General features: G+C 45.1%; 1 protein-coding gene across 5 annotated transcripts in view; it reads right to left on the reverse strand.

Moving 5' to 3' along the window:
- The window catches only part of NCAM1 (neural cell adhesion molecule 1), a 948,636-nt gene that overhangs the window by 156,058 nt on the left and 779,002 nt on the right, over positions 1–13,576 (reverse strand). For all 5 annotated transcript variants that reach the window (XM_069614259.1, XM_069614261.1, XM_069614260.1 and 2 more), the window contains 2 exons: positions 8,289–8,385; positions 2,617–2,787 (listed from right to left, as the gene is read on the reverse strand). In XM_069614259.1, coding sequence (XP_069470360.1) covers positions 2,617–2,787; positions 8,289–8,385 — 268 coding nt within the window. The remainder of the gene's footprint in view (positions 1–2,616; positions 2,788–8,288; positions 8,386–13,576) is intronic.

The following is a 13,576-nucleotide window of genomic DNA, read 5'->3' on the forward strand; positions in this document are numbered from 1 at the left end:
GGCATTACACTACAGACTATGCAAGCGCAATGCAAATCACTAAATGACTTTCATGGTTACCTTTGATAACAAACAAATGAATCAGGAATCACATTCCTCGATTTGTTCTAGAAACAAGTACTGCTAGAGTACTATCAACACATTTTTTGTGAGAGGAGCCATCTTCATGTTTGAGTGTTAAAAAAAAAAACTCAGCAGATAAAACATACCTGCAAATTTCAAGCATTCACTTTGTTTAATTGTTTTACAAACTAAGACAAACATGTTCAACACCATACTCAAAGCCCCTCACTAACAACAGAACATTACAAAGAACGACAGCCATCGTTCTTGGGAAGGGACATTATCGGGAGGATAGCTCAGGGGAAACGTGCTCGCCTTGGAAGCAAGACGACACGGAGCAACACAGGTTCGATGCCTGGTCCTGTGCTTAGAAACCTCTGGCTACTAAGCGTGTTATAAACAACTTATCATATCATATCATTATTTAAACCTCATTTTAATCCCCATTTGTACTTCAATTGGCCATGCCTTCTACAGGACCCCGAAGATGTACGCAGGTAGAATCCTAACTGTATCAGTGTATTACATCAAATACATTCACCCTTACAAGAGTTAATTTGTGTGGATTTTATAAAACAATGTGTATTGATTAGACCCTGTGTGGTTGTATCCGCATTTGATTCCATCGGAAATGCCAGCCAAGATTCACCCTTATAAAAAGAAGGTACTAAGGAATCTTGATGGTATAACTCCATCCATGCAGCCCTCTGTGTCGGAAGCGCCTCCCCCAAGACATGAAAAAGTTACACTAGGGTCATATAAAAGACCCTGGATTACAGCTCAGAAAATCTGAGGCCTGTTCTTATCAAACAAATTGCGATTGAGAAATATTTGCTTTTTAAAGTATTTCATAATCAGTGAGAGATAGAGGAACAGCAAAAAATGAAAGTAGAGAAAACGGGGAGCGAGAGAGAAACAGAGAGCGAGAAAGGAGATTTCTATATATCTGTTTGGTCATTGCACCAATAGTGTAAAATTTAAACCCTGAAGTAAGCCCCACACGGCTGTAATCCCAAATACAAGCTAAAGGGCTTTTAGTGATTACATCGATAATAAAAATAACGACAAACCAAAGCATCTAATAAAAAGGATCGAATGCCAAAGCATCGGCAGGCTATTTTATACATGTAAAAGTGCCTTTCCATCTAAACGATCCATCTAAATGAAAATGTAAATGGACTGGTTTCAATGGAAATACACTTTTACATGTAAAAGATAGCATTTCAATCCTTTTATTTTTACTTTAAAACGTTACATGTAGCTGTCCAGTGCTGAAATTTCGGCAATGGCCAGCTCCTTGTAACGTTTTATTTATTTTTTGTATATGGGGGGATCCCCCCATCCCCCGACCCTAACCCTAATGTAAAACCTTAATCTAACCCTAGCCCCACCCCTAACCCTAATGTAACCCTTAAAATAACCCTAGCCCCAACCCTAATGTAACCCTTAATCTAACCCTAGCTCCAACCCTAACCCTAATGTAACCTTTAATCTAACCCTAGCCCCAACCCTAACCCTAATGTAACCCTTAATCTAACCTTAGGCCCAACCCTAATGTAACCTTTAATCTAACCCTAGCCCCAACCCTAACCTAATGTAACCCTTAATCTAACCCTAGCCCCAACCCCAACCCTAACCCTAATGTAACCCTTAATCTAACCCACCCTAGCCCCAACCCACCCCCAACCTTAACCTAACCCTAACCCCCAACTCTAACCCTAATGTAACCCTTAATCTAACCCACCCTAGCCCCAACCCTAACCCTAACCCAACCCCAACCCTAACCTAACCCAACCCTAGCCCCAACCCCACTAATTTCGATGGATCCATCGAATTATATACAACGAAATGGCTATTCGATTGAATGGAATTTCGTTGCATATAATTCGATGGTGTGGCTGTCGATGCTTTGGTTGTGAATGGATTGATCAGATACCAAGCAAAAGATCAATGAAAGGGGACCCGTCAGTCTGTCTCCAACAGCGCCAGTACCTCATCTTCCAGGGGGATTTGATAGAGTCTGAGATCAGAGAATAGGGTCATCTGTGCACACTCACTGAGAATAAAGGTGAAAGTAAATGCAAAGAGCAGGTAGAGGCAGTCCGCTAGAATGAAGAAAAGGAGAAGCTCGGAAAATGGGAGCGAGAGAGAGAAACACAGGGACAGAGAGAAGCAGCTTCTCGTTGGTGATTGGTTTGTCTGTCTGTCTATCTTTCCCTGATTGGCCAGAGGATTTCCTGTAGCAGCGTAGTACTACTTCTAGGGCATGCTGGACGGTATGACTTATATGCATCTGCCTTGTAGAGATGTACATGTATTGGGGGAAATTGTGATGCCCCGAGGCTCTCAATCAGTCGGTTCAGGTACTAGGTGCGTCTTTCATGTCAGCGATTCAGCCCCAGCCATTCAAGTCATTCAGAAGATCCAGCCCGACGAAAAAGATTTATTTTCATTACAGCCGAGTCAGATTGTGCCAACTAACTCGCAACTACAACTGCAGTGGTGATTTGAGTTAGTGCAATGAGGTTCTGCAATAAATGGAGACATATTTACCTTCCTTGGCATCATACATTCTAGAGCTCCACTCCCCATCAGTGACCGCTTTCCACTCGGCACGGTACTTCAGGATGGGCACTCCACCAGTGGCATCAGGCTCGTCAAACTCAATCTTGGCACTGCTGGAGTAAGGGTCCAACTTCAGAATGGAAGGAGAGGATGGAGTGTCTGAGGGGGAAACAGAGAAAGGCCTCAGCATGAGACACCGAGCACTGCAACAGCAACTAAATGCATGGTTTCCACATGAGGAACAGAGCAGAGAAACATGAAATCCCCAGATCAGCCACACTGGGAGAAAACAGGGCAGTCAACAGGAAATTGCTGCATGATCTTCAAAGGACCACGACAAGAAATCCCCACACCCGCGCCAAAGGAAATCCTCACATTCATTAGATAACAAGTTTGACATTACACTTGTCTGCACACACTAACGTTACAAGAGGCAACACAAAGCCTACCAGCTCGCACTCCTAAGCATTCTGCTCTTCTGAAGCGAAGTCTGGCCATTTTAAAAAATACTTATAACATGCACTTTTATTCATACATTCCCTTGAGCATTTCTAAAAGTAGATATGTCTATGTCTGTGTGTATTTATGAAGCGTCTATGGCCAATGGCATCTAAGTGCTATCATTCAGAAGTATGACATCGGCCCGTTGAAAACATACATAAAGAGAAAGCTTCCAGAGCATGATATATCCGTTCATTTCCTGTCTTGTAAATAGAATTGTGTAGTGTTCAGAAGCATTTCTTAATGTGACTACTTAAACTGGGATAAAACCCTTTAAAAAGCACTCCTTACAATACATCAAATGAGATACTTGATGAACAACACGTTTTTGACAATTATTTCAAGAGTAATTTCTGAGTTTTGGAAAAGGTACTGCATTATTTTGTGATGACTGATGATCATATACAAGAAGTGCCCTAATGAAGACCTTGTGCAGGGGGTCGAAACACGTGTTGGCTGTTGAGACACGTCGAAACATGGCTGTTAAGTAATGTTTTGAAGGTCTGGTCTATGTTTTGAGTCAATCAGACTGTCAATATATCAATTGAGTGCAAGTGGTCAGGTTATCTATTGCAGTCAATTGTGTGTGACCTTGGGCTTTATTCACACATTTTCTTGTCAATGTTAACCATTCTATAGCATGAGAACAAGTTCGTTTTTGTGATTTGAGAACAATTACTAATTATTGTAGTAGATAGCTCTATAGAGAGGTAGCTCATTTTATCATTTATTAATGTGTTTTACTCAATTGAAATATTTCAAATACAACTTATTCATTGTGTTGAAATAAAATGGGAAATGGGAAAATAAATAGAAAAATCATCAGGAAGTGGGACAGGTGTTGAGTGGGAGATTAACAGTACAGTGCATTGATAAGAGCTGTGGTGGGTTTAGGTCTGAGCCTTGGGTGCTGATGTGTGGCGGGAACACTTGAGCTTCTTATGTTTTCTAGTACATACCAGAAGAAGGCCGGTGTGAAATAGTATCTACTCGGCCGGTGGCTTCTTCCCCCTTTCATGGGACTCTCAGCCACCTGATCAATGGCGAAGCCAACCTTTGCCTTTGTTTCGGATTAGTTTATGTTGCAGAGATTCTACCCATCTAGCCTACCAAAGTTTACAGCCACGCCCCTCAGTGCATAGTAGAAACAGGCCACAAGACGTGCACTTGTCACTAGCGAAGGCAAGTGAAATTGACTCCTGGTGAGTAAGGAATGCTGTGCTGTGCGCATGTCTAGATTTGAGGGGGAAATTCACTGCTGATAGCTCGCATCTTGTAATTTTTACCCTTGACAGAGACTGTGTACGATATTGGTTATCATGATGCTCAAGGACTCCCAACAATGTATACTAAATCTAGAGGTATATGGCATTCTGTTCATCTCTAGTTTTAATGTTGGACATAGACACAATCGACTCTAAAATAGAGTTCCATGATAACTCATTAATGCTGAAAGCAGAACATTTTAAGTTACAACAAAGAGGTTTTTTTTAAAAAAAGAACTGAGGAGATAGGTATTTGAGAAGCTCCCCTCCCCCCCAGCCTCCCTACATTTCATAATTGAATGCCTGTTTTTAGCCTTTTCACATAGGTGTTATATATTTGGGAGGGCGCGCACCGTTCCACCACTCTACTGTATAGCAATCTCTCGCATAACCTCTTAGGATCTTTCTGTACAAATGCTGCAGCAACATGACTGGCGCGCCGGCGTTCTTATGAACTGTGCAGACCTCTATTTTCTCTTACCCATCAATCGCAGCAGGCAGTTGACCCCCTGTAATCACCCCATTTCTCTCCTTGGCAAAGCCCTAATAAGTTCATCCAATACAAGGAGACCGTGCTTATTGAATGCAGCCCTGAAATTAGGTTTGTGGGCCTGTGCTTCCAGGGGTGGCAGTGCTTAACAGCACTGAAGCAAGGTTAACGTGCAACCACAAAAGCCAATTCCGCTGCTGTCAGGTGTGAGCGATTAGCACTAATATTCACGGTGATGTTTAGATATGTCAAACCTTCTAAAGTACGAGCTTGTGCCCTGTGCCCCCATGAACAGTATGTAACATCACACTTAATAGCAAGCTTACTTACTGGGATGTCTCTGCAAGACCTAAAATTGGGGGGCAGGCTTCTAGAAACGACACCAACTAGTGGCCAGGACTGGAAATAGTGCCAAAAAAGACAGTCAATGGTGACCCACTATGGAGCTCCAGTCCAGCATTTAATGAACCATCTGCTTGCCTCACTCTACAATGCTTTAAGGTAAACAGCCAAATACAGCCTTAATCAACAGCTTTAACAGAGTTTGAGATATCATAGTACATCCTATACTAATAGGGAAATACGTCATTTCAAATATTTTGAACTTTTGTACATCTCACTGTATACACTCTGTGTAATATTTACTTGGAAGAGACCCAAGACATCCACAATTAAAGCTGCTGAACTTACACGCCGCCACTGCTTCGGTGGCCACACCTTTAAGCGATTCTACTGATGCAAGGTCCCTAATCTTTAAAAGGAGTGTTGCCAAGTGTGCTTTTTCAACTCATTCCCACTTATTCTTTTTGTACGTGTGCAGCTTTGTTCCTGCACGGCTGGTGTAAATGTGTACTGGTTAGTATGCTAAATGTCAATTTCCGCACGTGGGGTCAATTCCAGTGACTGGCTGTGTTTTTTCCGCGTGCTGCGCACCTGGATGAAGGATGAATTCAGTGCTTCATCCATTTGTCAAGAACGGTTGATGAGTCTGTGCATTCTTGTTGCATTCTGATACGTGTTTGGGTGCTTTTACGCGTCGCCATGTTTTTGTGTGTTATTTGTTTAGCCAGGAGGGTGTTAAATGTTTGTTTCTGCATTTGTGTTGCGTTTCTGTACATGTCTGTGTGTTGTGTGCCTGTTGGAATACCGTAGTTCGTCAATCTGTTTAAAGAGGTTGTTGTTTTTAATACGCATGTGTGTACTCTGTTTATGTTTCTGTGATTGCCGCGTTGTACGCGCATGTTCAAATTGTGTGTTCAGTGACATGGTAAAATGGGTTCGTAGCTGTGTTTTGATTTTGCATGTTCACCTTATGCACACTCAAATGTGTTTTCTGAGGGTAGTGCGTACGGCAAACTGCGAGATGACTAATTGCGTGTGTGTATTTTCTGCCTCTGGTTGCAGGATGTTTCGTTGCTGTGTTTGCGCATGCGTGTTTCGTGGAATCTGAACGCACGCCCAGCGTGTGAGATATCTGCGTGGAATGGCGTGATCTAGTTCAGTTTCAGTTTTACTTTCATGGTTTGCGCATCTGTTCAGGGTGTCTTAACTTCGCACCAAAAGCATGGGCCGCATTGTGAGATGTCTGTTTGTCCAGGCACGGCTTGTTGTTGGTCGCGAGTATGCCCCAATGCAAGACTTTGCAGGAGGTACACAGGCTGATGTATTTGAACATGCCTGGCTCCTTCCATAATAACCTGGTAATTCACAAGACGATGGCCTGTATTATTTAAAATTACATTGTTAGCTCAATATGTACTAGAAATAGGCTTTTATGTACTTTATGCTAAAGTCAGTGAGTAGCTGAGGTTTTTAATGCTGGTCATGTTTCTTATACTCTTGGTTTAGTTTTAAAAGCATGCTTGACTCAGAACAAGTGTTTTTCGACAGTTCATGCTAAGGACGTTAGCTAACAAAATGAACTAGAGCGAGTATCTACATGTGCTGTTTATAAGAAGGGGAGGTGGGGGGTCAAATAGAGGTTAGCAGAACTGAATGGGTACGAGGGGACTAACTGACGGGTGACCTGAAAATCTGGCCAAGAAAACACATTGACTGGAACGAGATTACGGTCAAAGCTCCGTGCATTGTCCAGAAACTAGCCACGACCATCCTAATATGTAAATGTAACAATCCACATTAAGACAAGCATTGGCAATGCCAACAGTTTGGGCTTTTGTGTAGGCACGGGAAAAGCTATTGCCAGGTACAGCCGTAGTGGTATTAACTGATGGTAGCAACAGCAAAATGGTGCGAGTACCTGGGCAGATACAGCAGTGCCTGGAAAAGGCCTAATACTTATACGCAAGCCAGAACTGTTGGCTTTGCCAATGCGTGTTAAATTGCTTTTAACAGGACTTCAGTGAAGAACACGCACAGTGCTTATGAATCGAGTGGGTGAAGGCAGACCTGGTAAGATATTTTTAACACGGCATTAGTGGGCTTAGAATTCCAATTAAGTCATTTGAAATACACTGGCAGACACTTCGAGTGCATAGTTTGATGGTAAGACTTGATTAAAGCGTGCTCAAAGAGTTCCGATGAGGAGGTGTTTTGGGCGGGGAAGGGCAGAAACTGGGTTGGAATGGCCACAGAGATTAGCATGGCCATGAGCAGTCAATGGGTGAGTAAATAAACAAACAACACCTACAGGGTTTGTGTCCCTCCTCATATGGCTATCTGTACTCTCATGCAATAGTGTCGGCTTACAGGTGTGGCAAGCGACAGCTAATAGCCCAACCTAAAAAACACAGTATGCATATACACACAACAGACTCAAGTTTCATGAAAGGGTGAGCTTGGGCAATTGTCCGCTAGAATCTATATGAGCAAATGTGGCACCTACTGGTTTAAGGATGAACGGACATGGTGCCCGAATGTGCTGGCTGGGTCATTTCCCAGAGCAACTGCTGCTCCCGCAAAGAGGAGTCGCCCCTATTTGTTTTACCCACCGTAAGAATGCTGCAGTAAGATGACTCGCCACCGCGGTCCCAAACTGTTGAAATGGACGGTATATTTGACGGATTTTGATTGGAGCCGTCTAAAGTTACTGAATTCCATCCCGTGTGGCTGTAAGTAATATGACTTTAAACCAAAAGCAGGAAGTCCGGGGACAAAAAGAAAGGCGCTGATTCTAGTCTATCCCATCCTAAGAGACCTATCAGGAGGCAGGTGCTGCTCTGGTAAATCAGCAATAAAAGCCACACCCTGCTTAGGCCAAAGCATCCCACGCCTTATTTGATCTTGAGGTAGGACCACACACTGCAACATAGAGTTCTGCCCACTCAGGGCGGCACAAAGCACAGCTAGCTCCAGTCTCAATCTTTGGCCACTCTTTGAGGGTCTTATGCGAATGGTAGCCTGAAGCACATGCTTTGCTACAGTGCTCGTTCAGCCAGACTCACCTGCTTGAACTAGGATAAACTCGGAAGAGTCCTGGCCAATGCGGTTGATGGCGGTGCAGTTGTAGTTGCCAAAATCATTTTCAGAATCCGGAACAACCTAAAAGAAAATAAATGCAATTCAGTACAGAACCACACAGTTATGAAGATGGGCATTGGTTGTGCGTTTTCATCACACTTCAGGAAATCACATATCGGAAGTCTCACATATTGGCAATGAGCCATATTAAAAGCATGACATCATGGCATGTCATATTGAAAGTTTTTCTACAGCGCCAGTCCCCATTGCAGTGGTTTCCCAGCATTGCGGCTTGTGCAGAGAGTGGCATATCACATCCCCGCCAAGGCTCCAGACATTGATCTCTGAGAGAATGGGAAAGGGCAGCAGGGCGGGGCAAAAGGTAAACCCCCCCGAAAGAGTAAGAAAGGGAAGACGGGCTAGGGATGGACGGTGCAGAGCAATCACAACTGATAAGAAAGGGGTACATGCTTGATGCTCCTGCAAACGAGTGCTGTTTCCAGCACTTGCAGGGAAGTAGTGACATTAGTCAGTAACTGGTCGCGTGCTGGGCTTGAGATGTGAAGAGTGGGGGCTTGAGTGTTCGGTTTGCTGTTGCCAAAATCTGACAGACCCCAGAGATATAAATCCGGGATTGCCCAGAGTGCACTGCGTGCAAAGTGAATTTGGCAGGGACACACAGGGTAAGAGAAATCAGGTTTTGGCTGCATTGGATCAACTTTAAAAATAAAAACATAACTAGCCCCTAATAGTTCTCGAGCATTGCTATCTTTCAAAGAATCACATGCTGACAACATCTGGCCAATTCCACAGGCAACGCCATATACACAGCAGTGTTCAATGTACAGCACTGTCACCCCTTTTCCTTTTCGAATGTTGTAAAGTCCCAAGTACATTACTTAAGCTATGATGCCGAGCTCGGCAGGCTGTACTGGACGGTACCGCCTTGTACATCACTTCAAGCACAGCAGTATATCTTTACGCAGCCCACGTTGATGGCTGGAATACCGGTGCCCTCTGCTTACAACTGCCCTTGCAACTCCCTAACCAGGTGCCCTCCTTAGCAGACCTTTTGGTCACTGTCTACCTCCCACCTTCAACGCCCTGCCTTCACACCACTCTCCTGCTCTACCTTCACCGGCAATGAAAATGGAAGTGGTGAGCCACATGGAGCCCTTGTTCCCATTTCCCAAATGGCTTGGCATCAAAGCACCCTACTTCACAATATCCAACCTTTCCAGCAAACCCAGGAATTTGGAACGGTAGAGCAGGCCCTGTTCATTTCTCACACAGATGGGGAAACACCCTGCTGACAGGGCCCCACAGTTACCCCCCGCCCCCTTGAAGCGACAAATTAAGCCGTGAATCGCTTTATCTCCTCCACGCTACACAAACAACACTGGTGACCGTTGCCAGCTAGGGCTGCAAAAACGCCTGTATCACAGAGAAATGTCTGGGCAAAGCCAGGGCTATCACTAACATCAGTATCGCTTGGGAACCTCAGACTCCTGCCTGGTTTTAGGCACTGACTGGGAAACCTGGGAATAGCGTCTGATGGGCACAGGATCCCTAGGGCTACTCCCCTGGGTATGAGTCTCTGGGCTGGGGTGCCCTAAAGATAGGAAGACCATCCACCCCTTGCTGCTTCTTCATCTCCAAGAACTTTTACAGGAGCTGTAGTGGTGTCGACCAGATCGACTCCCAGCATTGCAGGCGTGCTGACAGACAATTGTCGCAACACCAGCAGCATTCCGATCCATTTTTCCCGGACCCAGGCACTCCAGGCAGTTAATGAGGATCAGGGGTCGTGGGGGTGTGTGGTGGATATCTGTTGGGGAGGAAGGATAGCTCAGGGGCCACATGCTCGTCTTGAAAGCAAGACAATGCAGAGCAACATAGGTTTGAATCCCGATCCCGCGCTTAGAAACCGCTCATTGGTATTAAGCACGCTATAAATGAACCAATATTATTATCAGCACAGCATGTGCAGGCCACATAAAAGCTCTCTGGCAAAGACAAGGAAACCCGTAGAAATGCCGGGGGCAATGGAAGCCTAGCATACTAGGAACTAAAGAAAAGAAATAATGAAAAATATGCACGAAGAGTGCAGAGCCTGAGTTCTGTCCAGTGCAAAGAAAAGGACTTTGGTATGCACCAAATTGCTTCGGACAAGTATGCAGAAGCAGGACTCCAGCAAGTAGGGAGGAAAGGGGGCAGCACGCAAGGTACTGGCCTCCCACTTCCCCAAAACTTAGGACATCTTGTCCACACTGTCCTTCACTCCCCACCTCACCCCCCACCTCTCCTGCCTACCTTGACTCCCCTCTGCCCCCCTCACTCTCCTCCTTCTCCCCCACTGCATGTCTCAAGAGTAGTCCGCTCTATGAAAGTTTCCTCCAAACAGGCATTCCCCTGCTTCCAGAACCATCAAGGACAGCATCTCCTCCCTCACCCCTTCTGTGGCTGACCTCGTGAACCACTCCTTTGCCACTGGCTTTTTTCCACAACCCCTCAAGCACTCTCTTGTGCACCCTCTCCTTAAAACGTCACCGGCAAACCCTTCCTGACTGTCTTAACTATTGCCCTATCTTTATCACCCCTTTCTTGGGCAAATTCATGGGGAAGTTGGTCCTCCCCAACTAACCCACCACACCAAATCGGCTGGCTGCCTCCTTGACCACCAGCCTGGCTTCAGAGCATCCAGAGGCACGGAAATTGCTTGCCTGAACACCCATGAAGATCTGCTCTCAAACCTGGATTCTAACTCTCTCTCTGTTCTGATCCTTCTCGATCTTTCCTCTGCCTTTGACATGGTCAATCATGCCATCTTCATAAATCGTCACTGTGACACCCTTGGCATCACGGACCGGGCACTGGCGTGGCTGGCGTCCTTCTTTTCAAACCGACCCTCCCAAGTGCAATTGGGCCCTTTTCTATCCTCCACCTCACGCACAGGGTCTATCCTATCGCCATGGATCTTCAATATCTACCTTGCCCCTCTGGCCCACTTGATCTCCACCTTCTCTACTCATCTCCAGTGCTATGCTGACAACACCCAGCTCTCCTTTAAGCTCCCTTATACCTCCTCTCTCATTTCTGATTGCCTGACGTCTATTCAGGCATGGTGCTCTGCTTATGATCTATGCATCAATGCCAGTAAGGCAGAGATGATCATTCTCACTGGGACACCTGCACCTCTTTCCCTCCCTCTCTCTGGTCACCCTACTTGGGTCCCCTCCCCTCACCTTCTTGTGAAAAACCTTGGGGTCATCTTTGACTCTTCTCTCCACACTTCACAGACCTTGCCATGAAGTCCAACTTTCAGCTTCACCTCCTCGAGGGCATTCTCCCTTTCTCACCTTCCCCCAGCAGCACAATGTCTACAGAGCTCTGGTTCTCTCTAGGCTGGACAACTGCAACAGCCTCTTCCCCAATCTGCCTCTTTCTTTCCTTAGTCCTCTTCAACTAATCTAGAATAGGGCTGCAAGACTTACCCTTGTTCTCAAACCTAGGGACTGCATGTCTCCAGCCCTAAAATCTCTCCACTGGCCCCGTGTGACCCCAAGGACCAAATTCAGTACCCTTTGCATCATCCACAAGGCTGTCTGGGGACTGGGACCTCGCTACATCCAGCTTTCTCTCCCCAAATACCCCCCTGCCAGAGTTGTTGGTTTGTTTGTTTGTTTATTAATTTGTATGCTGCACCACACCCGAAGATATTTGATCGCGAGCATCAGAGGGTTACAAAGGTGTACGTTAGGTGTGAGTTACAAGGTTGCAGCAATATATACAAAAGATTTCTTGAATTACAATATTTATATACATACAAGGGTCACAGCAATATGCAAGAACTTACAGTATTTAAATACAAGTACAGTTATAAACATCTTGATGGATCATACAGTATGGTGTAGAGGTGGTTAGTGATCCTTGGCTATGAGCCAGTTTAGGGTATTGTACCTAAATTTTAGGAAGGTTTGGTCCACTTTCAAGGGTTGAGGGAGGGCATTCCAATACTGTGACGCCATAACAGGGAAGCTGCTCCCTCCAGCTTTTATTAGTTTAAATCTGGGAACTACCAGGCAGGAGGAATTACCAGTCCTAGTGGGGCATATTGATGCATTTCTGATGATTCTTTCCGAGAGGTAAAGTGGGGCAGCTTTGTTGAGTCATTTGTGTGTTAGTGAGATGGAATTAAGCATGATTTTGTCATTGTTGTACAGCCATTTGTTCTATCTCCTCAGCTCTGAGATATGTTCTCTTCTGTGTATGCCCTGTGCGGCTTTGAGGGCGTTATTCTGGAGAATTTGGATCTTATTAATAATGTGCTTGCTCGCACCCAAGTACAAGGCATTACAATAATCCAGCTTGGATAAGATATGGGCTCTGGCAAGGATAGTGCAACTGCCCTTGGAAAGAAACGGTTTGCAAGCTCTAATCAATTTGCAGCTGTATGCTGTAGCCGAGGCCATAGCATTAACCTGTTTGCCAAGTGTGAGGGTTGAGACTAGATAAAAGCCTAGAGTTTTTACCTCTTTTACCACTTTAATGTGGTTGCCATCGATGTTGAATGAGGTATATTTGGAGTTAAGTTTGTTCAGGTTGACTGTGGTTCCAAGTATGAAGAGCTCAGTTTTATCGTCATTCAAGGATAGGCCGTGGGCGGCCATCCATGCTTGGATGATTAGATACATCTTATTTACAAGGGCTATGTCCTTGTCATAGTCCCCGGTGAGTGGTATGAGGATCTGGATGTCATCTGCATAATTAGTGTAGGTAACACCCAGATGGTCCAAGTCATCGAACAAAGGCTTTGTGAATATGTTGTACATTGTTGGCGATACGCAGGAACCCTGCGGCACGCCACAAGTAATTGGAATCAGGTCGGCAGCAGCTGAGGGCGAGAAGACTCTCATGGTCCTGTTATTCAAAAAGGATTGGATCCATGCGATGGCTTCCTGTGAGAAGTGGGCGGCTGAGTCAAGGTGTTTACATAGCACTTTATGGTCCACCAAATCAAATGCGGCCGAAAGGTCAAGGAGCAGTAGCAAAGCTATTTTCCCCTTGTCTTTAAGTTAATCGATCTGGGTTTTAAGATCAATCAGGGCCGTTTTGGTGCCATGTTGAGGCCTGAAGCCTGATTGGTGGACTCCCAGGAGGTGATTGTTATCTAAATACTTCTGTATTTGATGGTAGGCAACTTTGTCTAAGATCTTAAGCAGGAAAGGTACTGTAGTGACAGGCCTATGTGTGGTGGGAATGGTTGGGCCTA

Source organism: Ambystoma mexicanum, chromosome 9, assembly GCF_040938575.1.
Source record: "Ambystoma mexicanum isolate Mex_15411 chromosome 9, UKY_AmexF1_1, whole genome shotgun sequence".
Lineage (NCBI taxonomy): Eukaryota > Metazoa > Chordata > Amphibia > Caudata > Ambystomatidae > Ambystoma > Ambystoma mexicanum.